The sequence below is a fragment of the Telmatherina bonti genome, assembly GCF_933228915.1.
Source record: "Telmatherina bonti genome assembly, chromosome: 16".
Lineage (NCBI taxonomy): Eukaryota > Metazoa > Chordata > Actinopteri > Atheriniformes > Telmatherinidae > Telmatherina > Telmatherina bonti.
This window is the reverse complement of record NC_136614.1, coordinates 16,187,357-16,212,724: the sequence shown is the minus strand read 5'-3', so window position 1 is coordinate 16,212,724 and position 25,368 is coordinate 16,187,357. Positions and strand designations below refer to the sequence as shown.

The 25,368-nt window shown below is 37.9% G+C and overlaps 2 protein-coding genes across 2 annotated transcripts in view; one reads left to right on the top strand and one right to left on the bottom strand.

The window, feature by feature from the left end:
• Nucleotides 1-2,649: 2,649 nt before the first annotated feature.
• LOC306767143 (vesicular inhibitory amino acid transporter-like) lies at nt 2,650-15,591 on the bottom strand (the record flags this gene model as incomplete). The annotated part of the gene is made up of 8 exons (XM_079255065.1): nt 2,650-2,963; nt 3,746-3,908; nt 5,133-5,370; nt 7,528-7,730; nt 7,987-8,113; nt 8,512-8,648; nt 14,434-15,082; nt 15,488-15,591. The coding sequence occupies 8 exons, from the start codon at nt 15,589-15,591 to the stop codon at nt 2,650-2,652; spliced, it is 1,935 nt and encodes a 644-aa protein (XP_079111191.1).
• Nucleotides 15,592-16,630: 1,039 nt separating this feature from the next.
• Nucleotides 16,631-25,368, top strand: part of lama2 (laminin, alpha 2) — a 192,912-nt gene continuing 184,174 nt past the window's right edge. Inside the window, exon 1 of the mRNA XM_079255305.1 lies at nt 16,631-16,744. Coding sequence (XP_079111431.1) covers nt 16,678-16,744 — 67 coding nt within the window. The 5' untranslated portion in view covers nt 16,631-16,677. The remainder of the gene's footprint in view (nt 16,745-25,368) is intronic.

The window sequence follows — 25,368 nt, the reverse complement described above, 5'->3', positions numbered from 1 at the left end:
CTTTACGACCCAGTCTGACACAAACACACACACACACACACACACACACACTCGGTTATTTCCTCTGTTATGCATTTGTATAGAGGGTAAGTTTCTACTGAGCTTGAAACCATGTTGCTTTTAGAGAAGGTTTTCTGCACTTCCTGGAGGCGTTTTGTGACCATATTAGGAAAAGTAACAGCAGCAAAGAGCCCAAATTCCCCAGAGCTAATGTTAATGCTCTGCTAATCTTATATCATGATATTGATGATTTTCCAGGTTTAAAAAATTAAACCATCTATTTTTTTGTCATTCTTTATGCTCCATCTCAGTGTGATCCAAGCTTTTTCCCAGTAGTAATCACAACCACACACTGAAGAGACATCCACATGCACAGAGAAACAAACATGCATAAATTCCACTTCATCATTTGATGAGAAAATAAGTTCATTTTCTCCAACCCAAAGGGGGGAAAAAGATAAGCAGTTTCTCCAGTTATGACAAAAAGCAATGACACAAATAATAAAGGATTTACTTTTTAGTTTAATAATGTTGCACAACATGTTTACCTCAGTATAACTATTTAAAAACAGCTTATTGTAGTTCATTCTAATACCTAATAAATGACATTTTTTCTCCACAATAACTATAGCATAAAACAAAGTCTCCACTTTTCAAGGTTTATTTGTAGATTACATAAATAGTCAGAAAAAGTATCATTCTGAACAAAAACCTGGGACTTACTTTCCACAGTGTTATCCAAACACAGCTCCTTTAACGTCTTCCCACCAAACAGGTCAGTGTTAGAAAAGGTTTTGATAGGTTGGTCAGAAATCTCTCTGTACAGAAACATGTCGTCTGACAAATTTCATCTTTGTACAATTGATCATAGATCCGTGCTAACCACAGGTTCAACACTGTAGCCATAGACCTCTTCAAATTTGACCTTTTTCATCAAACATATTCAAACTGATATTATTCCCATTTTCCAAGGTCTAAATAAACTAAATATATAATTTACTTTGATCTTGGACAATGCTACAATGAAAACAAGGACATAATGTCCCGAATTTTGCATTGTTTTTGAACAACATCTACAATAAAACTACATGGCTCATAAGGCAGGCATAGCCAAGGTCCAGGACCAAAATAAATGATATATTTAGTTTGTTTAGACCTTGGAGAATGGGAACAATATCAGTTTGCATATGTTTGATAAAAAAGGTAAAATTTGAAGAGGTCTACTGTAACAACCAGTTTGATAAACTATAACGTGAAACATATAATTCATTCATTCATTCATTTTCTGAACCGCTTAATCCAATTCAGGGTCGTGGGGAAGCTGGAGCCTATCCCAGCTGGCTTTGGGCGACAGGCAGGGTACACCCTGGACAGCTTGCCAGTCCATCGCAGGGCCAAAACATATAATATTTGATGCAAAATAATTTGTTGCTCAGAACGGATTGAGTTTCTGATCCTGTTTTTTATTTTCAAAAAGTAAAATATAATGTATGTTTAGTCTTTCTGCACCACTATGTGGACTTTCCATTATGATGAAAAACTGTTCTTGGTTCACACAACATCATCAGTAAAGATCACAATATTAGAAGTACTTGCCATCCCAGAAGGATAAAATTTCTCTGGCAAGTTACATGTATGAACAAAGGTTATTTCATTTGAAGAAATATACACAGTTTCATTAAATTGTTTCTCCATTCATTCAGTCTTTTACAATAAACCTTACAGAGTTTCTCCTTACAAAACCCAGTACATGTTTAAAACTGTGCTATTATTACAATTATCTCATTCTCTTTGCGGATGATGGATTCTGAAATTCAACCTTGTGTTATCATTAGAATATATTATGTTTTTTTTAAGTTTATGTAAGGCTTTTATTCCCCAACTTTTTAGCCAAGACAAAGTTTTGCTAGTTTTTCTTCAATTAATAATGTAACGTTGTAGTCACATTGCAGGATACAGGCTGTTGTTCATCAAATAGACATGACCTTTGGCAAGTTTTACCCTGTTTCAGAACAAACAGAAAAAATTATGTTTTTTTTTCCTCTAATTCCACCTGGCAGGCATTTTCAGACCTGATAAGCAGAGCAGTTTTTATGTAAACACTCAGAATGATCTACAATTAATGAGCTCATTTTATACTCATTAGCATGCTCATAGTTTTATTTATGTGCGGTCTGTGAGTTAAGGTTTTTGTGTGTTGATGCTCTTCTGCCATGCATTATTTTGTCCTATTCTGACGTTAATGCTCTGTAGTAGTTCCTGTCTCTTTAAGATCACTTGCTGGAAGACCAACCTACTTTGATCGGTCATCACGTTGGGGAAACACCAAGAACTGGTTCGTTCTTTGTTTTAGTCATGCAAAGCTAACCGCTGGACAGGCATTATGCAAATTATTTGAAAGGATTGAAGACGAGTAAGAAAATAAAATCATCAAGTGGTTTCAGGCTGTACAGGAGCTGTGTTTTCCAAGGGAGGAAAATTCTTCTGTGGATTTTTTTTTTTTTTGTTACCATAATAACATCTCACACAAACCACAAAAAGCTATTCAAAACAATGAAAGAATTGAACTATTAAATGCATAGAACAAAGAAGTTTTTACCACTGCCCAATCCAGTCAACAGCATGACCTACTCCAGTCCATTTGCTCTTTTATAATCCTCCCAGCAGTCTTTTCACTGAACAAATCACACCAGAAACACTACATATGACCCCCATACTCAGTATGCCCACATCTATCAGCCGGTCCTTAACAGTGAGCTGCCCCCACTTTAGTCTCAGGTGAAACAGGCACGGCAGTATTAGCGTCATCGCTGCCCCGGTCACACTTCCCGTCAAACCCATCAGCAGGGAAAACCTGGGCACCAGCAGGGCTAGTACGTATGATGTCACCAGTAGGGCACCACGAACCATCAGGGCTGGACGAGACACTCCTCTGTCTCTGGAGTAAAATAAGACGGCAGCGTCTGGAGAAAGATTGAAACAGAAATATTAAAAAGATGCTCATTGTTAACGGCAGTTTGTGCTGACCGCAGCAGCTTTTGTTTATGGGTCGCTCTGTTCTGACTCATTGTTCGCAGCTGCACCAACGGTCTCACCAGGATGAGAGTTTCTTTGCAACATTACCTCATTCTGACAAGACTCTGTTTGGGACAATTCTGTTGCATCATTTAGAGTTAAGGCCTGAAGTCAACAAGCGTTGACAAAATGCTTTATATGATCGACTTTTTGGGCAGTTTTCTGAATAAAACTGCTTGAGGTTTATCATTACATCAAAATATAATGACTTCACAACTGTTGACTGTCAACTATGAAAGGCAGTGATTAATGTGTTTACAGCTCACACATGGGATATTTATGACAATTCTTCAGGTTTCTTTTCACGTGTTTGACCTAAAACAAAGTGAGGTGCAAAATGTATAAATAGAAAATGTACAAAATTGTTGTTTCATTCAGCATGAAATTTCCTTAAAACTAACATTGTATGTCTCAACTGAGTGTTTGAGCTCTTTGTTATGCAAAACACCTGAAATTTGTTTTATTCATTACTTTCAAATATTCATTTTTCTTTTTAGTCAGACTTCTGTGCCCGTTGTGTAACCTCAACAATAAATCACTCCTAAATAACTGAGTAATGATCAATGGGCCGAAACTCCTTTTTTAATCAATCCCAAATGCGATCTCAGAATTTTAATATTCTGCATGAAACTGGGATTATGGGGCATAACAGGTTCTCTATTGGTTTTACCTTTAAGCAAACAGGTCTGCAGTATCTCAGCTGCAGCGTAGAAGGGTAGAGGGTAGGACAGTAGGGCTTTAGCCAGCAGACACAGGTTGACCAGAGGCCGAAGGTTAGAGGGAAGGTTGTCTGTTATGACTTCACTGGTCTTTGCCCCCCAGGTCAACACCGCCTGGAGGATGGTCACAGTCAATACAACAAGTCAGGCAGTCACAACACTTGTGTTCCTTTTCTTTCATCTATGATCTGATGTCAGAAAGAGACAAACTTGCAGTAGACCTTTCTGTCATAACCTCTCCCTGCACGAATGACTTGACCCTATTCTCCTCTATAAGTGGATTAAAAATGAACCCTGCTAGAATGAAGATGTTTTTATGCCATCTTTACCTCCGCTGAGGCAGAGGTCACGTATTCAGCAGTGTCGGTTTTTCTGTCTGTCTGTTAGCAACGTAAGTCAAAAAGTTTTAAAGGGATTTTGATGATCTGAACCAATGCCTGGAACTTTTTAATGGTTCTTTACTGTGGGGTGAAATGGATCATTTTTCATTAGAGCTTTTAACTAAAAAATTATGCCCACAATTACTGGAAAAAAAACCCCAGAAGATTAAAATAGCTTGGTGGATGTGTGGACATCCACACTGAGTGTTGACTTTTGTATCTTTGATGCTTCTCTTTGGTCATCAGCTTCTCTCCTGTGACTACGTTGTAGCTTTTGTCACCCCATACCCTCCTATTGCTTCAATGATATGAAATAAATTGAATAATGCTGTGGTAACATCCTATTGCTGTCTATCCTTGTGTGCGTATGAGTGTGTGGAAGACAACCTGAATCTGTTTTATGATTGTTTTTAAATGTCTTTCGATCAACTTTTTGTGTGACTGTTTATTTTTAATCTTTATGACTTGGTTTTTTATCTTCTAAAGCACTCTGTGTTGCCTGTAACATGAAAAGTGCTTAAAAATAAAGTTTGATTTGATTCGATATCATATGATATGATTTTTCAAACAATAAAACGGGCTTCTTTAACAAAATATGATAAAAGTGTATTCCCAACAGTCAGAGATGATAATAAACAAAGGTATGAAAGTATGAAAGATAAGAATAAAATGCAAACATCATTATATTATTTATATGTATAATTATATTAGGACTAGTTGGAATGTGAAATCAGAACAGCTTTTCATTGTGAGGATATTGCAAGAAAATGACCTTACAAGACCATTTTTGACCCACTTATGCATATGGGACTTTTTAACTTTCTCAGTTAAAATGATAAAATTGTAATTGTAAAAAAAAGTAATTTTTTTTTTTTAAATCTATTTAGTATGAAAAGTTGGTTTACAATAAAAGCTTTGTCAGCCTGAACAACCTTATTTTCATACAGGTGTCACTAACCAGCAAGGAAAACAATGTTTTCATAATGCAAGCAGCTCCATGGGTCCATCCCAACATAGCACTGAACTGTCCCCTGTCTTCCATGCTGCCTTCCAGAGGAGGGAGGAAGATCTGCGAGGTGTAGGAGAAGATGATGACGCCCACAGAGACAACAAAGTCCTCTGGGTCCACAGAGAGAGACAGAGAAGACCAAGACCAGCTGCTGGCGCAACTCAGACAGTACAGCATGACCAACAGGCTGAAACAAAAGATATTGACAGAAGGCAAAACTTCTTAAATGAACGCTTCCACAGCTAAAGATATCTTGCCTGAATACAAAAGAGGCAAAAAAGAAAATAAAAAAATTAAAATAAAAAAAAAATGTGGGAAGTATATTTATCAAATAAAACCAAACAACTTTTACAGACCAACAATCAAAATTCATTCAGAAATTACTATTTTCTGTCTAAAGGAAACCATTGAGGGTTTTGTTGCTTCCTTCAGAAAATTTTATACCTTGTTCAATGTTATAAGATAATATTCATTAACAATAAAGTAGTACATCTTAAAATAGATGGACTAGATTAAATAGATTTAATATAAATTCAATAGATTAAAGTGTTTATTGAAAAAAATGAAACAGATTTATTCATATATATATTATAATTTGGACAGGATATATAATAAAATGATAGATTTACATTAATAAATTTTATCTAATCAGCCTGAAAACATTCTCACATGTTCAAAGAGAGTTAAAATCGAATTGAGTTTTTCTTCTAACAAATGTTTGATATTCTTGTTTAGAAAAGTTGAAAATGAATGAAGCCGTGACTCTAGGAAATTTTTCAATATTTTTGTCCTGAAAAAAAAACCCCCACAAAGATCCCAGTGCAAATGAAAAACAAACATGTCATAGCTTATTTAGTTAATTTATAAATAACACAATATTTGCATATTGAATTTCTGTGTATGACTTAACTTTGAAACTGAAATAAAAGAACAGGAAATCTGTCCAAATCTGATCGTTACTAAATAAATATGTGTGGAAACATACCAAATGAAGGAAGAGGAAAAGATCAGAACTTTATCAGGCTAGAAAAGGTTACAAAACTATCTCTGAAAATGTTTGGCTCTTGTCATGCAAAGCCACAAAGATCAGGTACAAATGGAAACAAGTATATCTGACGGCCTGATTTGCAATATCTGCATTGTGACATTTGAGGTTGTAATTAAATGTTTGCATCAGCTCTGAGGAAATACAGTCCCACACAGAGCAGGGAAAGCTGATGGGTTTGCTCACGTAAGCTGCTCCATCTTATGTTGGATTAAAGCCAACAAACGTCTTTCTTCCTTAATCGTTTAAAACATTATATGTTGAGGGTCTTTTCCTGCTGCATCAGCACCTTTCTCATGAAATTCCTGAACAAATGTGCTGCAATTTTCCATTAGAATTTACAGATTTTTTTCCTGAACCACATTTAACAAAGACAAGCCCAAAGCATGATACCACCACCACCGTGCCGTAAAGGGCGAAGGCTCTCACGCTGAACAGAGTCACTTATTACTTCTCATTTCCTTTTTTTCTCCTAAACAGGCTCGTCCGCACAACCTTTGGCTGAATGCAGACAGTAAGCTAACCCTTTCACTGAGAGTAGTGATAAATGTTGGATGAAGCTGAGACTTTGATAGATCCCTGTTCTTTAAATAAAACATGGCACCCACTCGCAACTCATCAGTGATGGAACATGACTAATTTCACTGTGCTAATTACTGAGGTGCGTATACTTTTACCACTCGCATGCTGGATCATTTTTGCTGTCTTTGTGTGGAGATCTGTTGATTTGCAAAATTCCAAAACCTTCAAGCAACACTGTGCTGATTGCAGCAGATGTTTATGTTCTTGTATTTGCAGCTTTATGCTCTGATCCTGCAGGGGAATTAATCAAGCAAAGAACACAGCAAAGCAAAGCAGTCAAATACTAGTTAAATTTAGCTTTTGCTGCTTGCATGAGTGTGTGTGTGTGTGTGTGTGTGTGTGTGTGTGTGTGTGTGTGTGTGTGTGTGTGTGTGTGTGTGTGTGTGTGTGTGTGTGTGTGTCTACAGGATTAACAACCCAAAAGCAAAAGAAAGATCAGACAGCTCTCAAAAATTCTGCAGCCAACAGTCTTTAGACCAAGCCCTGAAGTTGGCTCATGCAAGACACCTGGTATAAGAAATAAATCAAACAAGCAGTAACAGCAGCGAGTAGCAGGTGAGAGCAGACAGCTTAGCCAGCTGCAGCTGCAACATGATTACAGGAGTGAAAATAAGAGCATATTAGGCTGTCTGCCTCGCTGTCTTGATCTGAAGTTACTGCTGAGTTTGTATGTATCTTGGCCAACCTGCGCTTTCTTTGAGCTCAATATTCCTTCACCTTATCAGTATGTGAGCCAGAGAGCAGAGCAGACTGAGAGTGGAGACTGGTCTGAGATCAGTTAGCAGCAGGCAGGGCAGAAGGAACATCAGAGACACCAGCGAACACACAGATCTGGGGAGAGGCACTCCTGACAGACTATCACACAGCAGGCTGGTGGAGACGAGCAGGTACAGGGTGCAGGTCATCAGCAGTTCAACAACCTGTAAAGAGATGTTTTACTTCAGGCATTTTAACAACACATGTCGCGTCTTTCAATCAGTTTGCTGATTCTACACTTTGGAAATATTATTAGAACTAATAAAAAATTCAATCTGCAAGTCTTTTTTTTTTTTTTTTTGCATTTGCTGCAATGATCCAAAAAAATGATGTAATTTCAATCATCTCCAGTGCAATTATTTGAGTGAAGATGTTTTTGCAGAGTAAAGAACTTATGAGCTGGTTGATGAAGTGTGTTACCTGGGCTATATTAACCATCCATCCTCCCACTCCTACCCAGTTTGGACACATTCCTTTGCAGCAGGCTTCCATAACATCCTGGTAGCTGTGTCGGACTCGAACATTTGATGCAGAGCCAGACCCTCCTCTGAAATACACAAAGACCTCTGAATGTCTGACATAACAACAAAACTCAGTTTATTCCCATTTCTTTGAAAATGATATGTATGTTTGAGGCTGGTCACTGCAAAATAAATGAATCATTTGTTTGTTTGGACTCTAAAAACGTTCGTTTTCAACCTGAAATGGCTATTTTAGCTAAAATAACTGAATGAAATTGAAGGAATAAATAAGAAGATGCGCGATAATCTTCTTTATTGAAAATACAGGGAAGCAACTTTGCTTGAATCTGCAACTTGCTCATATGGGCATGAAAGAGTCAATAATTACAAAGTGCCAGACCAACATGGGTAAAGTTAGAAACAGGGTAAGCTAACTTTATATGCAAATTGACAGCAGAAAACGATCATACAATAGAAACCCTACCTTTGATCTTCTTCATACAAACATGCAACCAGGCTCCTTCCAGTGTGGTTACAGACCCAGGCAGACACAACCAGCAGAACCAGACCCACATAACCAGACTGGACCAGAGCAAATGGCAATCCCAGCACAAAGATGCCCTTTTGAATACAAATAGTTGAAAATGAGTTATTTTGCAAACTTGTAGCTTCCCACATACAGTAAACTAAGACATATATCGTTTGAATTAGAGGCACTATTTCTACTTTCTTCCAGTTTTTAGCATCTTGAGGATCACAATTAGGAGAAAAATAGAAAAAATGTTATTTTGCTGTAAGATGTAAAGAACTTATACTGTGATGGACTGGCAACCTGTCCAGAGTATACCTGCCTCTTGCATAATGATTGAGGCTCCAGCTTCCCGCAACCCTGAATTGGACTAAGCCAAGGGTGTCCAGCTCCAGTCCTTGAGGGCCACAATCCTGCAGGTTTTTCATGTATCCCTGTTCCAACACAACTGACTCAAATAAATCAGCCACTGTGCAGAAATTCATTGGCTGATGGATCCATTTAATGTGAGCCAGGTGTGTCAGAAAAGGGACACGGTAAATGAAAAACCTGCACGACATCAACCCTTAAGGGCCAACTCTGGACACCCCTGGACTGAGCAGTTAAGAAAATGGATGGATGGAGGCTAAAGGACTTACAGCAAAAATTTTGGCACCATGCATAGTCAGTGCTGAGTTACACTCCCTCTGGCCTGTCAGGTTGTTTTTGTTAAAGCTGCAAGTCTTTACGTTGCTGTTTTAAAATTGATTCTATCTGAAAACATCTCTTATTTAGGTTTGTTTAAAAGAAAAAACTCAAAAGAAGATTCTGCTAAGGAACCGTATTAAAGTCTTCTGGTTTTACTTGTTGAGGTACAGGAAACTTTAAACTTTAGAGGACATTTATGAAACCAAATGTCACTGGGGAAGTAATCTTCCCCTCGGCTTTAGCTCTGTCAAAGAAACAATAGTTAATTCACTTGTCTTCTCTTCTGGTAACTCATTTTAGGGTAATATTTATACGAGTGTCACTGCATGATAAAACATTGCACACAAGTCACACAGAGGTTTTTAACAAACACAAACAGCAGGTGTCTCAGAGAGTATTTTCAATCTTTTTGGAGGAATTGTACCTGAAGCAGAGGTTGTCCACCAATGGTATGCTTACTGGTTCAACTCCTTCCTTCCCCAGTTTGTGTAAAATAGACTGAGCCACTCACTGGTAATTTGATCCATCAGTGTATTCACAAGGCCTTAAAGCTCATCATCTAGCAATTCCTAACAACAATGAACTGTTGCTATGGTAGCAGTTATTTAGGAGATCATTGGGCTGTATAGAAATTATCACAAGGTTTATCTTCTTTAAGAAAAAGACTCTGGTTAAAATCCAGTTACATAAAACTAATTATGACCTAGATTATTCCATTACATGGTGATGAAATACATGATGACATAGACAGCACTACTAAAATATATTAAGTGAGGCAGAGCTACATAATGTCAGGCCAGGATGGTCATCTTAAAAAAGCCCAAGTGAAATGAGCAAAATGTGAAAATTTAACAGCACCAAGCAATCGGGACAGCTGAGCAGGAAAGGGAAAGAAGAGAGATGAAAGAACTGTTCATGGTTGGATGATGAGGAGGCGAGAGGAGAGTTTTTTGGCGTGACGCCTGGAGAGTCTGAGGATGCAGGAGACCAGCAGGAGCAGAAGGAAGAGGCGGGTCGAGCTTTGGCCCATCACCAAGAGAAAATGGAAGTGGCTGCCAGAGAGAGAAGACAGAGGAGAGGCAGCGGAGGTGAAAGTGGGATGCAAAGAGGCAAGAGGAGAGACCAGAAGAGAGGGACGCAGAGAGGAAAGAGGGTGGAAGGAGAGGCGCATCCTGACTGCTAGAGAGCATGAAGTCGGATGATGGGAGATCAGAGGAGGCAACAAGCTACTTTGATGGAGTTGTTGTGTTTCGAATGTTGAAACATGGAGACACGCGGACTCACAGAGAGCGTCGTGGAAGCACATCATACACGGCAGACACAAGCACACACTGTGGCTGAATAAACAGACGAGCCCACATTTTCTTCCCCTTTCAAGTTACTATTTAGTAACTGCTGTCTGTTAGGCGTGTGCTGATGGAGCTTTGATGTTCAAATGGAGCTGCTGGGGATGAAAGCAGTTTGAGAGAAAAAAATCAAGTATTTGATTTCATCTCTCACGGCACTTCTTTTTTCTCTGTGTGTTTTCGCCAGCTAATTGGTTACTCTGAGCACAACCTGAAGCGGCTCCCAATCACAAAGGGTTTACAATGAAGAACCACAGAAATCCCTGATTGGCTCCAGAGAAGATGAATCTTTTTTTTTGTTTTCTTCTCCATCCTTCCACAATCTAAAAAGCCAAGGCACCTTTAATACCTGTTTATTTAAGGCATGTTGACCAAGTATATATAAGCTAAATCCCTGCTCATATCTCATATTGTCAGAAATGGTACTTTCGCAGCTATGCTCTGCTGTATATTCGCATCTCTTCAGCAATCCAGTGGTTTCCAATATTTTATGCAACTACATGTGTCACACATAAAAAAGAAAAGAAAAAAAAAGAAAGCGACAGAGAAATGTCTCTTTGCCACCATAAGGGGGGTTATGTAGACCTGACGCAAGTGGAAACAGATGGGTTTGACATTTAAATAACTTAAAGTGCTGTTTTCAAAGCCACAACAGAAATATATTATTATATATTTCAGACTGGCAGATAAAATGAGTATGTCTCGTGTTCATTTAAAGAAGAACAGGTTTATTTTTCACATGGTTTTGTGAAAATTAAGCAAATTTCTCCATTAAGGAGGCAGGTCAGTTGCAATGGATTCGTTGACGATAATAGATTTTGTCATTACTTTGCTGTGAAATAAATAAAAAGAAATAATAACATGGTGTTGTGATTAATTTTGGTTCATTTTGATGCAACAAAACCCCAATCATTACTTGTTGACTCCATTATGTTGACTTTTTTTTATGGAGAGGGGTCATTAGAGGGGGGCGATATGAATAATTCATAGTCAAAATCAAAGCAGCAAAAGCAGTGATCTCCCATTACACTTTTAGTCTAAAAAACAACAGCAGCAGCAAAAGAAAAAGAGAAAAACTGGATCGTTTCCTGAACAGAAATGGGGACATTTATTCCCCCGTGGCTTGTGTTTGGATTTCAGAATCAGTCCACTTGAATCTTGGATTTTTCAAAGCAGTTTAAGCTAAAACGTCATAAACACAGAGGATCTTCAATTGCAGTTTCTTCATTTATTTTCTGCTATGCTCGGCGTCAAATATCCTACGATTTCCACTGAAGACACAGACTGCCTCATTAATAGTCAGGTTGGAAATCAAACTCAGTTTCAAAATATTCCCAAACCGAGAGCCTTGAGAGATTAAAGTATTTTCTTTTCTCTTTCTCTTTTTTTTTTTTTTTTTCTTGCTGCTGTTTTGGCATCAAATTTACTCTTCAATAAAAACTTTATTAAGCTGGCAGACAGTCATTTGTTTTGGCATCAATAAGCAACCACAGGAAAATACATATTTCCTTCTCAGCCTTGATGAACGGCTGTTCTTTTCTTCCTCTTCCATTACTGGAACATCTTCAAGGCGAACAATAGAATTACAATCATTGCAATTTAATTGTCTCTCATAGTTGCAAGGTGACAGTCCAGCAACATCTCAGGATTAGGTTTGAAACTATAAGGTGAATCATCTCTTTAAAACATACATATCTCAAAGTTTTTCATGTGATCTGGATCTAAACTGAAATCAAGGGATTACATGGCTGTTTATGTGGTTAAACCTATTGCAGCACACTTCAGGAAATAAATAAGCTGTAAAACACGAATCAATCCATCAGCCTTTTCTGATCTGGAGCAACATTGTATTTGTAAATGTACTGTGGTTGCTTGAGTCAAACGTACTAATTTGTAGGCAGTTTCAATTAGTAATAAAGAGGCTCTATGCTGGCTTCTGGTTGGCTGGGCCTTGAGGCACTATGCCAGCTTCTGATCCATTTGCATGATCCCAATCATCACTGAACACATCTCATTCTCTTGTTCCTACACTTGCACACACTAATGTGCATGCTTCTACATTTGATTTACCATAGGGATGGCTATGTTTCCTCTGGTGCCGGCATTACTTCTTTTTAAAGGTGCTCCTCATGGTTGTCTGCTTTGTTTTCTGTTAAGTTTCCCTAATGACAACAACAATCAAGTGTCAGGAGGAACTTTATATTCTTTATTGAAATCCACTTGGGAAAGCACCATTCTGCCATCATGATTCTGGCAAAAATAAGTTTTAAAGGAATAAATAAATGAGTAAATTAGTAAAATGGAATATTTTACGCACAGTCTACAAAGTTTCAATGATTTTTCCTGCACAGAAGCTTATCCTCTACAGAAAAGTGACAGAATTCTGGCATGCAGATAAATAGACTCTTATTAATAACCCAGGCACATACGATACTTGTTTATCTACTCATTACCATGTGCGAAAATATGCCTTTTGGATGGTAACAACAGTGTTAACCATCATTAAAATCTTTGTATTTACAATAATAACACAAAAACATTTGAGGCAAATTCACCTCTGTTCCAAAGGGAACATGTTGGAATACCTTGTCAGCATTTTCTGTGTGTTCTGAATGTGTGTGTGTGTGTGTGTGTGTGTGTGTGTGTGTGTGTGTGTGTGTGTGTGTGTGTGTGTGTCTGAGTATTGATGCCTTAATGTCATAATGCATTCACACAGACCTGCTGACACCATTCAATTACACCACACTCACTCACTGAAAGAGCGTATTTACATGAGTGCAGTGGTTGAATACGGCTCACCATTCACAGCATAATAAGCTATTAACTTTCCCACCACAAGAACACGGCGAATGGGAGATTTTCTTTCTTTTTTTTTTCTTAATGATTTGATTCATGCTTAATTTGATTATGAAGTCTGAAGAGTGCCTAAAAAATAGCCTGCAAGATGACAAACCATTTTTTTTGGTAATGTAAAAAATCGGTGCAAGCAAAGTACACACTACAATGCCTGATGCTTTTTAAATGAAGTGTGAGGCGTTATACCGAAAGAGTTGGCATTTAAATTTTGCATTTGTCTTTTTGAAAAAAGGGATGAGAAGCAGAAGAAAAAGAGATGACAAACAGAAAATCAAACAAGAAAAAGCATGCATTTGCAAATGGAACATGAGGCTTAGTAAGACAGATAGAAAGATCAGCTTTATTAGTCCTGATGGAAATTTTTAAACCCTTTTAAAACTTTTATACTAAATACATAGATCAGGTAAAAAAAAAAAAAGTACAATAACTAAAATCAATGACTAAATAGATTAAAACACTGTAAATGAAATAAAATCTAATCATCATCATAATCATAAGAGCACACAATTTACGACTGGATTCCAGTTTAATGAAAAAATAAGTGACTAATTTCACTATCATGTCCATCCACTATCCAGACAGGATGACTCACCTATCTGAGTCTTTTAACGTTAGTTTAGCTGGAGGTGCGGTGGGGTAGTTGTAAACATATTTGTTACTTTTGACAATTTTCCTCATTTTTTTCTTTTTAAAATGACATATTATAGAAAAAAAAACGTGTTCTTGAAAGCACGTGTTGTTGCATGTGAGGTCCTTACCAACACAAAAACTCAGAAGCAAAAAGAATCCTGGCATGTTTGTTTGGACGCCCTGGATCTAAAACTGTGGCCTTGTGTGAGGTGTTCAGGTTGCAGGACAAAATGTCAACAGCCTGAATGAAAATCAGATTATACGACAAAGGTATTCATAAAATTAAAACTAATTATCACAGCTAGGCCTCTGGATATGAGGAAAATCTTCTGAGCATGCAAGCATGGTATGAGCGTACCTGTATTGCATTTGTGACGTTCCAACCAGCTTCCCAGGCAGTGATGGTGGGAGCAGGGGCAAGATCTGTGACACCGGTACTGGGGCTCAGCACTGGAGTAGCTACACTTGTTCTCACTTGTTCTTTTGGAGACCTGGTGAAGAGTTCAGAAGTACGAACCACAGTTTCCTCCCCTTGTTTAGTCTCTTCTGCATCTTTATAACTTCTTTGTTTGAACGCATCCCCTCTGAGTGACCCTGCCAACCTGCAGGACTCCTTCATGTTCCCATGGTTCTGGCTCTCATCCCTGTTGTCAATTTTTATCTCAGACATGTTTTTTTCTTTGTCACAACTGCTTGTGTTTTTTAACCAAAGGCAGCCTGATGCAGAAACAGCCGAAGTCACAGTGGCTTTTTTGGCTCCAGCGGTGGAACTGTTCCGTCTGACGGAGGACGCAGATCTCGCCATGTTAGGAGCTGATTTTGTTCCCAAAGTGGAGTCATCTGTTTGTGTCAGAGCCATGCTGTTCTGTCTTGATGATGCCTGGTTGCTTTGACACTCATCAATATATGGATTAGTGCTCCTGGACAGTCTGTCGTCCTCACTGTAGGTTTGGCTCAGCTCGTCTTTGAGGGTCAGGACCAGCATTTCCTCATCCTCTCGAAAGAATCTGTAAAGGAAAACTTCTTTTAAGTTAATGATTCTTTTGTCTTTTATTCACTTGATTATGGCAGGAATAATTTTATTAATTTAACCAACATTTGAAGGCCAATGAGGATTTTCAGTAACATTGCTGCTCTTCGAAACAATTAACAATGGCAATGAAAAATAATATTAAAACCTTTTCTTTATTTTAAGAAACTTTCAAATGTTGCGTTTGCTCTGCCTTGTTATCTAATTTAATTTAAAAAATTGATAAAAATGCACAATTTTGTTCAATAGTATACATACGCATTTATTCCTCATGTCAGATTTACTCTCTCCTCATAAGTTTGTGAAACTATGAAAACTTAACACACTGAACATAGGTGGAAAACCAAATCTATAAAGAAATACAGCTGATGACGTGACTCACCGTGCTGTCCAGTCCAGGTGTAGCCTTGAAACAGCCCAACCCCACAAAGACCCAGCAACACTCCAGGGCTGCCCAGAGATTTGAGCCCAGAGAGGAGAACCCATCTTCAGCTGCAAAACCCACAGACACAGCCTCTCTGTCTGTGGAGGTCTTGTGGTTTGGGGGGAGCTTGACCAACACTTGCACAAAAAAAAACAACAACACAAAAATCCTCCTCCAAACACTAAAAGTGATTGCTAAAGTAATCACACACACATTCATAGCAGCACATCTGCGTTAATACACACATGAGCAGGTGTGTGTTTTGATTGACAAGTTGTTGAGCTGTAACATTATAATATGCTCGTACTTCCAGCAGTGAAGGCGTAAACATCTTTAATGATGTGATGGAAAACAAAACTTTGTGTTTCTTTCTCCATATTTGCTGTGTAAAATCCACATTAAACAATTAAATAAATTAATGAAAATGTTCTTTTTGTAATTATAGCAATATTGTAATAATTTAGATCCCACTTGAAGGCTGATTTGTTGAAGGTAAAAAGTGTTTTTTTAAGTTAATAAACTATGAGAATGAACTGGTTTCCTTTGAGCCTCTGACAAGGCTGTATAAGGCGACTACATTGTTTTAGTTTTTATTTCACCCCAAAGTGTGGTGAGTTGTGCAGGGCAGCAGGAGGAGCCATAGAACAGAAGTGTAGGAAACTATCTGAACTCTGCTGGACCAAAACTTCTGCTCACTTTTTTGTGCACAATTCTGCCTCTTTCTACCGCACCCCCCTTCCCTTTCTTCTTTGCTGTTTTTTTTTCATGGTGGACAAAACTGAACATTTTATTTGAGTTGCAGCATCTGAGACATTTCATCTCCAAGTTTTGTAAAACTGATGTTTGTTGTGACATTTTTTGTCTATCTATCTATCTATCGATCGATCGATCGATCTATTTTCCAACTCCTTGTCCGAAAGTTCAATCATCAAAGAAGGTGGAGATAAAAGAGGAGGAGGAGGAGGAAAAGTAGTAGTTGTACGAGAGAGAGAGAGAGAGAGAGAGAGAGAGAGAGAGAGAGAGAGAGAGAGAGAGAGAGTTTAGCTCCACTTTTGAAAAACTTCTCTGTCATTCAACAAAGGCGCACTAGAGAACTGCGCGGACTCCGCAGCGCGCGCGCAGTCGTGTATCAAACCGCACAGGACGAAATGAAGCGACTCCTGCCTGTGCTTATCGCTGCGTTGCTATGGCAATGCTGTCAGGCCCAGCAGAGAGGTAAGCTTCCAGTCTGACAGATAAAGGTGACGCTGGTTCAGGTATACCTGCCTACGCAGAATGACGCTCGACGCCGCGTGTCAGCCGGTCACAGCTGGTGCTCGTGACCCTTGATGAGCTAATTAGTGAACAGCTTGGTACACCTTGGCGTTCACCAGCTAAGATATAAAAAAATACTGAAGACAACTTCAACTATAGGGTGGTAAGACACTTTCTTTTAAAAATGTTGAATACGATCAACTTGGAGTAAAAACGTTGATGAAAAACTTTTTTTTTTTTTTTTTTTTTTTTTTTTTTTAAATGCAAATTCCTCTCTGCCTTAAACTGCAAACGCATGTGAATGAGCGTTTGCTGGAGCCAAATGGATAAATAGAGCTCATATGGAAGAGGGGTTATGTAGGAGGTTTAGGCAGGCTTGTTTGGATTGCAGGAGCAAAGAGAAACTTGTTGCTCAGACAGCTAAACCTGAATTTATCATGTTTATTAATGAACCAAGTTAGGAATTTGAATTTTAACATGAAGCACCTTTTTTCCCCTCAACATTGTCTGAATAAAAGCATGTAATAAAAGTCCCTTAATTAGGTGTATTGCATTTGATCAGCATAATGTCACAATATGCTGTATCTATTTTAAAAGATAAAAAGTTAAATGTTTTATTTCTCCTTTTTAATAAAACCAAATAGTGTTTTTACATTGTTGGAAAGCCTGATTATTCATATATTCAAGGAGGTATAACTTGTAAGGATTGCACTTATGTGGAATGAGAAACGGCACAACATGGAGATTGTTCCTCTCAAAAAATCCCCTGCAATATTCTCTTGTGGTTCACTTTGGTTTTGAGCTCTCCCAATATTAATAAAAACCAGCACTTTAATTTTGTATTGTCAGGGACCTCAGTAGTGTGGAAGATTCATACATAGATTAATTGATACCACAACAGCTAGCGGTTCCTCATGCTGGTCACATTCAATGAAAGTAGTGTCCAAGTCCTGCAACTTTTGATGCATCTCTTCTCCAACACACCAAACCAAATAAATGTCTTATTATCAGGTCTCTGAAAAGTTGAATGAGATGCACACGAGAGGATTTACCCATGTGATTTAAGGTGTGTTGGAGAAGGCATCTAAAATCTGCAGGATAGGGAACCTCTATGAGATGGCATCCTGTGTCTAAACCAGGAGCTGTCAGCCCAAGTAGCGGTGTTGGTCATACAGTATTACGAAGCTGATCTTCTTCCGATATGTCATTCAGTTAGATGATAATCAGTTTTGGGTCGTTCATCGGAGATTGGCACACTCTTGGACACACTTAAATTTTACAACAATAGCACAAACAACAAAGGGAAGGCTGCTGGGGACTATTAGCACATTTTTTGGGGGGCATTACATGTATTTTAAGATGTGTTTATTCTCTGCACGACTAGTTAATTACCTCATTGTAAAGATGACTTATCAGGCTTTGCAATAATGTTTAATATAACAGCATCTGTTGTTAATAATAGAGAGAAATAATTGACCAAACACAAATTTGCCTACTTTTTTGTGCTAATTTTGGATCCTCAGTTGATACTAAATGAAGGAACACGGAAAGACTTTATAATCTCTATTAAGTTATTGCGTTACTTTCAGATTTTGCTGTTAGAGGTTATATCTTAGTGGAGATTGATGTTTATTGGGCATGTTAGTTTTGGAGGTAAATATGGGTGAAATGCTGGGATGCAGTTATCCAAAGGAGGACAATAAAAGCTGGAGGAGATATTAATGACAATATGGAGAGGAAATTTTTTTTCTTAACTGAGTTATGATTAAATGTTTAGAAATTGTTTTTAAATACTTCTGTTTTTCCTTATACTGCTGTTCTGCTACAATAAATACATGTAGTGCTTTATTTTTCTGTTGTGCTAACATTCCCACCAGGAACAGTTGGGTATAGATGAGTGTTTAAGTTTCTTACCTAAGGACATGTGGACAGAAGTAGCGAGGGGGTTGAACCATTAACCTTTTAATTGGAGGACAACCAGCTCTACTTCCGGAACTTCAGCTGCCCAAAGCTTCTGCACCATTTTTAGTCTCACTTAGACGCAAAGGGCCCAAGATTCTACAAACTACTCATATTATGCTCACAATGATCTAATTTCTTCTTCCTGCTGAGGATATATAATCTGCAAAAATCAGTCAAGATACCACTAGGTGTTTGTAATGGTAATTGAATTTTAGACTGGATGTGCTCTTGGAACATGGTATGTAATGCACTTGAGAATGAATTACAGCTTTTGTATTTGCAAGATGTGACCGCTGATTGATGGGCCACATGTCTGTTGAGGCTGTTACATGGCCAAAAATGGGGGGCAAAAAAAGATCAGCTAAGTCCAAGACCAGGTTGCCAGCTGCAAAATGAAACATAATAAGAGTCTAAATATTAGCAAAAGTAATGATGCTTATTTTTAAGCAAACTGTCCAACTTGACAATAACATGCAGAGAAGTTGAACTCTTAAAGCATGAAAAGCTTTTGTGTAAAGATGAGTTTGTGGTGTGTTGCATTGTTTAGTATTTGGTGTTGGTGACTGTCTCTTGAAAGATGAGAACAATCACTCGCTCCCCTTTTCCACCCCCATCCTCTTCAAAATATCTCCAGCTAGTGTTTAACCCAGGAGTGCTCTGGACCTCCTGCAGAGAAGAGGATGGGGTGCTGCTATCAGGATGGGAGTGTTTTTGCATACTTTGTGTGTTTGAGTGAGTGGAGGAGGGCGGAGAGGCCATCTGTGTTAGGAGCCTCATTACCAGGCGTGTCAGCCAGGCATGCTCTCTATCAGCGGCAGAGCTCAGACAGACACCAGGAGATAATCAGAAGAGAAGAGGAGGAGGAGGAGGAGGAGGAGGAGGAGGAGGAGGAGGCAGGGGGGCTAAAGAGAGAGGAAGAGGGTTGTGCATTCAAGAGCTGTTAGGTATTGAAGGAGACATTAATGATAGAGAGAAGATGGATGAAACAGGTAGATGGAAGGTTCAGAGGACATGAGAGAGGATGAGATTGAAGCTGGGGATAATCAGAAAGTGACTGAAGCATACACAAACAATGAACGTCTCAATGAAAGTGGATACTTTCCAACTTTTTCTTCATTTTTCAAGTGTTTGTGCAGATTTGACAATAGGAATGCCTATAAATTTGATGATTGATAAACAGGCCAGAAGTTGATTTGTGCCAGGTAGTGATGGGAGCAATGAAGATTCAAACTTTGACGTCATTGACCAAATATATTTTTCTAACCTAAATCATGTATTTTTAACTCTGACTTCAACTGAAATGTTGCAGTTTTGTTTTACTATGCTTGTTTGCTTCTGTTACTTCAGCTTTGACTTTTGTGTGTCCATCACACCGGTCTGTTTTCACTATACTAACTATACTATACTGTTAATGTTCGGTTAATGGCCTTGCTTGGACTTGGAAATCCTGGACTTATGAAGTCATACATATTTAGCGTCCTGAAAAGAATCAGTGAGTGATCAGTAGTTGAATTTTTAAACTTTCCATCTTTTATTTTAACATCTAAATAGATTTACCGCAAAGCCTAAATGAAGGTGGTAGACAACAAACAAAACACATCTTTAAAAGAATCAAATTGGTTTTCCTGTAGTTTCATATTAAACTGTTTTTTACAAAAGGCATGACACTCCAGATCACTAAAAAATGTAAAATTGAAAGAATTAGTGGCGGTCTCCGAGGAAGATCAATGGAATTTGCTTGAAAGTTGACCTATTTAGAGTTGTGTGTGTGTGTGTGTGTGTGTGTGTATGTTAATGTTAATATCACCAGCCTGATCTGCATGAATACATGCAAATCATAATCACAAGGAGATCCCAGTGCGGACTAAATCCAGCTGGTAACCCAACTGAGAAATCAGCATTTTTATTAAGCAAATCCATGCGACTTACCCATAAAATCATTGTCCCACTGAAACCTTATTTTGCATCTTCAAAATACCCAGCAATTATCAGGTGACAGTTGAGATCTATTTCCCTGTTGATGTTTATCATATTTTGACATAATCATTTGTGCACAATGACCCTTTGTAATGTTACCTCCTTGCATCAAAGGCTTTATCCCAAAAACATAAAAATAGTTAAGTTTTAGATAAAGGGTCTCTCGAGAGAAGCTACAGATGTGTTTATAAGGTTATGGTAATGTGGATTATACTAGGCTGAGCTGAATGTGTTGCTAGCTCACCGGAGGTGTCAGAGTGAATGAGATGTGAATCCAGAATGGGATGTTTTTTTGGCCATCAGAGAAATCAACAGTTTTATAAGGTGAATTCATTCCAGCTTCTTAATGTGTCAAAAATATGTTGATCTCACTTTGCTATGTTAATATGTGAGCAGCCGAGCTTAGCTGACTGAATTTGATGATATACACCAGAGAGTTAACAAATTCTTTCTTCATACCTACATTCACTGAATATAATCAAGTTCTAGAAATAAGGAGGAGGATCAGATGAGAAAAAAAAATAAAAGAAAAAACTAATAAGCCAAGGTTATTGTACTTGGGTGTATATTTTTATAAGAGGATGTATTGCATGCTTTTGATTGCATATCCAGAAAAGTTATTTTTATTATTTATTTGACATTTTGCACTTATCACCCACTTCCATGCTATCTTATATTAAATATATGTTTGTATCATCGTTGCAGTTGCTTTTATCTCTATTTTACTGTTCTTTAGGTTAACAGACAATTTGGCTGCAAGATGTTAAACAGTAAGGTCTAGCACGATAGACATTTAAATGTGTATAAATCAAAAGTACACACTCTTTTAGTTTTGATGTTTTAAATATTAGGACATAATTAAAAATAAATTCTTTGCCATGTCCTCAAATTGTGTCATTGTTTAACAAAAACATAAAAATGTAACGGCAGTGTGGTTAATGTAATGAAACCCATGTTTCTGTGAGAGTTTTTTTTTTAAAATGATAAGCAGCAACAAAGTGATTTAACTTAAAGGCAAAAGAATCAGGGTCTTTTAATGATCCAAATGTAAAAAATAGTTTTTACTAGTTATTTTGTCATGGGGTGACCTCATTTTTCAAATGCTGCTTCTGAATAGATTATATGCTTAGGTTGCACCACACGGGCCATAAATGCCATAATTACTATTATTTTATATTTAAATGTTATTGAAAAGTTTGAGATGCTAATGGCTAACTGTTCTCTTGAGAAACAGTGGTCTCTCTGTGGGGAGTTTGCATGTCTTACCTGTTCATATGTTGGTTTTATAACATGATTTTAGTTTAATTGAATACTAAATTCTCCCTACGAGTGAGTGTGAATGGTTGTCTCTCTGTGTTGTCCCTGTGATGGACTGGTGATCTGTCCACGTGTACCCTGCCTCTCACCTGCTAATTGCTGGGATAGGCTTCAGCTTCCCTGCAACCCAGAATTGAACTAAGCTGTACAGAAAATGAATGAATGATTAAAAAAAATAATCTAATACAGAAAACCCTGAAAGGGGCACTTTTTCAAATGACATGAACTAAGGTTGCAACAATCTTTCTCTTTGCCTCAATTTATATTAAAAGTTACAAAATGCTGTGTCAAACTGTTACTTCCCAAGAGATTTACACTGAAGAATAAATAACATTAAACAGAAGGGACTGGTTTTACAAATTTTGATAATCTGTTAATTTGTCTGTTAACTAATAAATCAAGTTGCATCAGTGCTGCTTCAGCTGCCTGGCACTCAGCTGCCAGAGCAGAGGAGTTTAGTAAGTGAAGAGCAGCTAGTTCAATCCCAGTCTGCTGTCTACATGTTAAAATATCCGTAAGTGGGGTGTTGAACTTTAAATTGCTCTTGGTGTTTGTTTTTACTTGAAAGCCGAATCAATGTAACTATGTTGTAACTCGGAAAGACAAACAGATTGAGCCTCAAGTCTAAACCCATTAGATCTTAAAAGTGTGCAACTCTATTGAATTTCTCTTGTCCAACTGTGACAGCATCATTGGTGGGATAGATTCAGGAATGGGAACTTAAGTTTGATGTTTTAGCCCTCTAAAAGTTTTATATTTTAGTCCTCTGAAAGTTTCAACTGAATTATAAAAGTTTCAATTTAAAGTTCATCCTTACTGGCCAGCTGGTCTCCCAAAAGAGAATGAAATTAAAAGCTCTCAGTTATATTAATACTTCAGATTAAGTTCATCACAGTACTAATTACATCTTACCTGTTGCATGCAGACTAACTTCACAAACACCTGGTCCGTGTGTGTTTGTGTGTAAAATTTATTTTGGCTTCAAAGCAGTGAAGATATAATCAATGACATTGTACCAAAGACGTAGATCATGTGAACACCAACAGGTGGTTGTGTATTTGTTAAGAGGGACCCTCTGTGTGCTAAAATTAGCTAGGTGCTAAGTTGGACCAGTGCTGCATCACTCCTGTCATTAAGAATGGCAATGAAAGCTGGAAAGACGAGACACTTGGCTGTACAGACTGATTACTTTTAAAATGAAATAATGCAAAAAAAAACAAAACACAAACCTTCACCTGCAAGCTATTTCAGCAAAGAAACTCAAGCTGACCTGCTGTTTACCGTCTGATCTGCCTCATATTCTACATGCCAAATCAAACATGCCCACCCAGTCTGAGCAGTCTATTTAAGTTGCACACTTCCTGTCATGCTCTATGCCCCATATTTGCGGTGACCCTGCTGTACAATAAGCTGCCTGAACACTATGTTCATGTGCAGATCTGTATCCTCCACCACCCCCCGCATCCACCTGTGGGCCTCAAGATCAGCGTTGCATAGTAATCCATTCCAATAACTCTGTTACCTTTGTCAGTATCTTATACTTTAATGCGCTACTTTAAAAAAAAAAGGTTTGGTGCTTTTCTCCCTAACTAGCTGAATCAATACATTCTGGCCAGTAGCTGTTTGCTTCTTTACAGCAGTAATGCAGCGCAGCAGGGGCAGTGTATCTTGTTGGGCATGGTTTTCTGTGAAGGTGTAAATATTATTTGTGGACTTCAGCTTTTCTGGCTTTTTTGATGCTGTATGCTCAGGTTTAAAGGTTTCGTTATTCAGATGGAATGATTCATCTCCTTCCACAGATGTTAAATCATTTCTATATGTGTCCCTATCATTATATTAGGGGGCACCCTGCCCTTCTGATGGTAACCTCTGTCTCCCCAGATCAGTCAGTGGCAAAGTGTTCCCTGTCACTTGCCACCCAAGTGCCAAAAACCCAGAGGAAACACTGGATATAGATCAGAGCTCATTGGTCTATTCAGAATAATCAAGTGCTATGTTCTTAGTCATTCTGCTGTGCTTTTAGCTGTGTTTTGGGTCAGTGTCCTGATGGAAGACCCATCCCCGACCAAGTTTCCTGACAGCTCATTTTTCTCCAGAATGCCTTAATAGTCTTGAAATCAATTATATTGTGTACAGATTCAAGACAACCTGTTTTACATGTAGAACAGGTTGCATGTATGCAGCAAAGCAGCCTCAGAACAAAGCTGAACCCCCTCCATGTTTTACAGTAAGGATTCTGTTATTTTTTTGACGGATGTCATTTTTGTGAATATAGAACAGATTTGCCTTGCCAAAAAACTTTTTTGTTTTTTTTCTCATTTGTCCAAGGGACAGTAGCCTTGTCAAATTTTGTCAGTATGCATTATGGTAAATTCCAGTCTGGCTTTATGACTTGCTTGCAGCAGTAGCATCCTGTTCCCATGACGTCTACTTTGACTCAAATGGTGACGGATTGTGTGATCAGACACTAATGTACCTTGAACTTGGAGTTCACTTTGGAGGCTGTTGTGGGCTCTTTGGTTACGATTTGTATCATCTGTCTCTTCAATTTGTCATCAGTTTCCCTCTTACTGCCATGTCCATGCAGGTTGGCTACATTTCCGTGAACCTTAAGCTTCTGAATAAAATGTGCATCGATAGTCACAGGAACACTGGGAGATGGTCTTGCAGCCTTTACCATTTACAGGCTTGTCAATGATTTTTATTTCTGATTTCATGAAACAATTTAGCTTTTTATGGTCCATGTTCAGTGCAGTACACACTATGTCACCAAACCTTTTAACTAGACTGACTGATTGCAAAAGACACCTGGGATGCTAATTTGAAGAAACAACTAACTTAAATAAAATGTCTACATGATCAAATTGAGTCTTTTCTTGGGTTGCTGTGACATTTTTTTCAGGCCACATTCATTCATATATCTTTTTTAAATGGTTGATTTTTAGTAAATTTTTTTACTACTTTTGACAGTTTATGGTTATATAATTTATTATTTTGGTGTTTTCTTTCAATAATGGAGTGCAAAGAATTTAGTGCATGTCCAGCTTTTCATGGCTTTGTTACTGAATTGATTCATTTAACATATTTTCAGTTTTTGTTAGTTTTTGTTTCTTAAAGCATGAATCGAATTGAAGCCTTGAATTTTATAGAAACTGATGTAAACAAAGCAGTGGAAAAGAAAATATCACGCGAATATCAGTTTGAGTTATGGGAAACTTGCATGTTTACAAGTGGAACATGCATCTGTTGGTACAATAATACAAAACATGTAGAGCATAAAAAGAGCTCTTTGGAGGCAAACAAACTATTTTCCTTGAAGCAATGTGTAA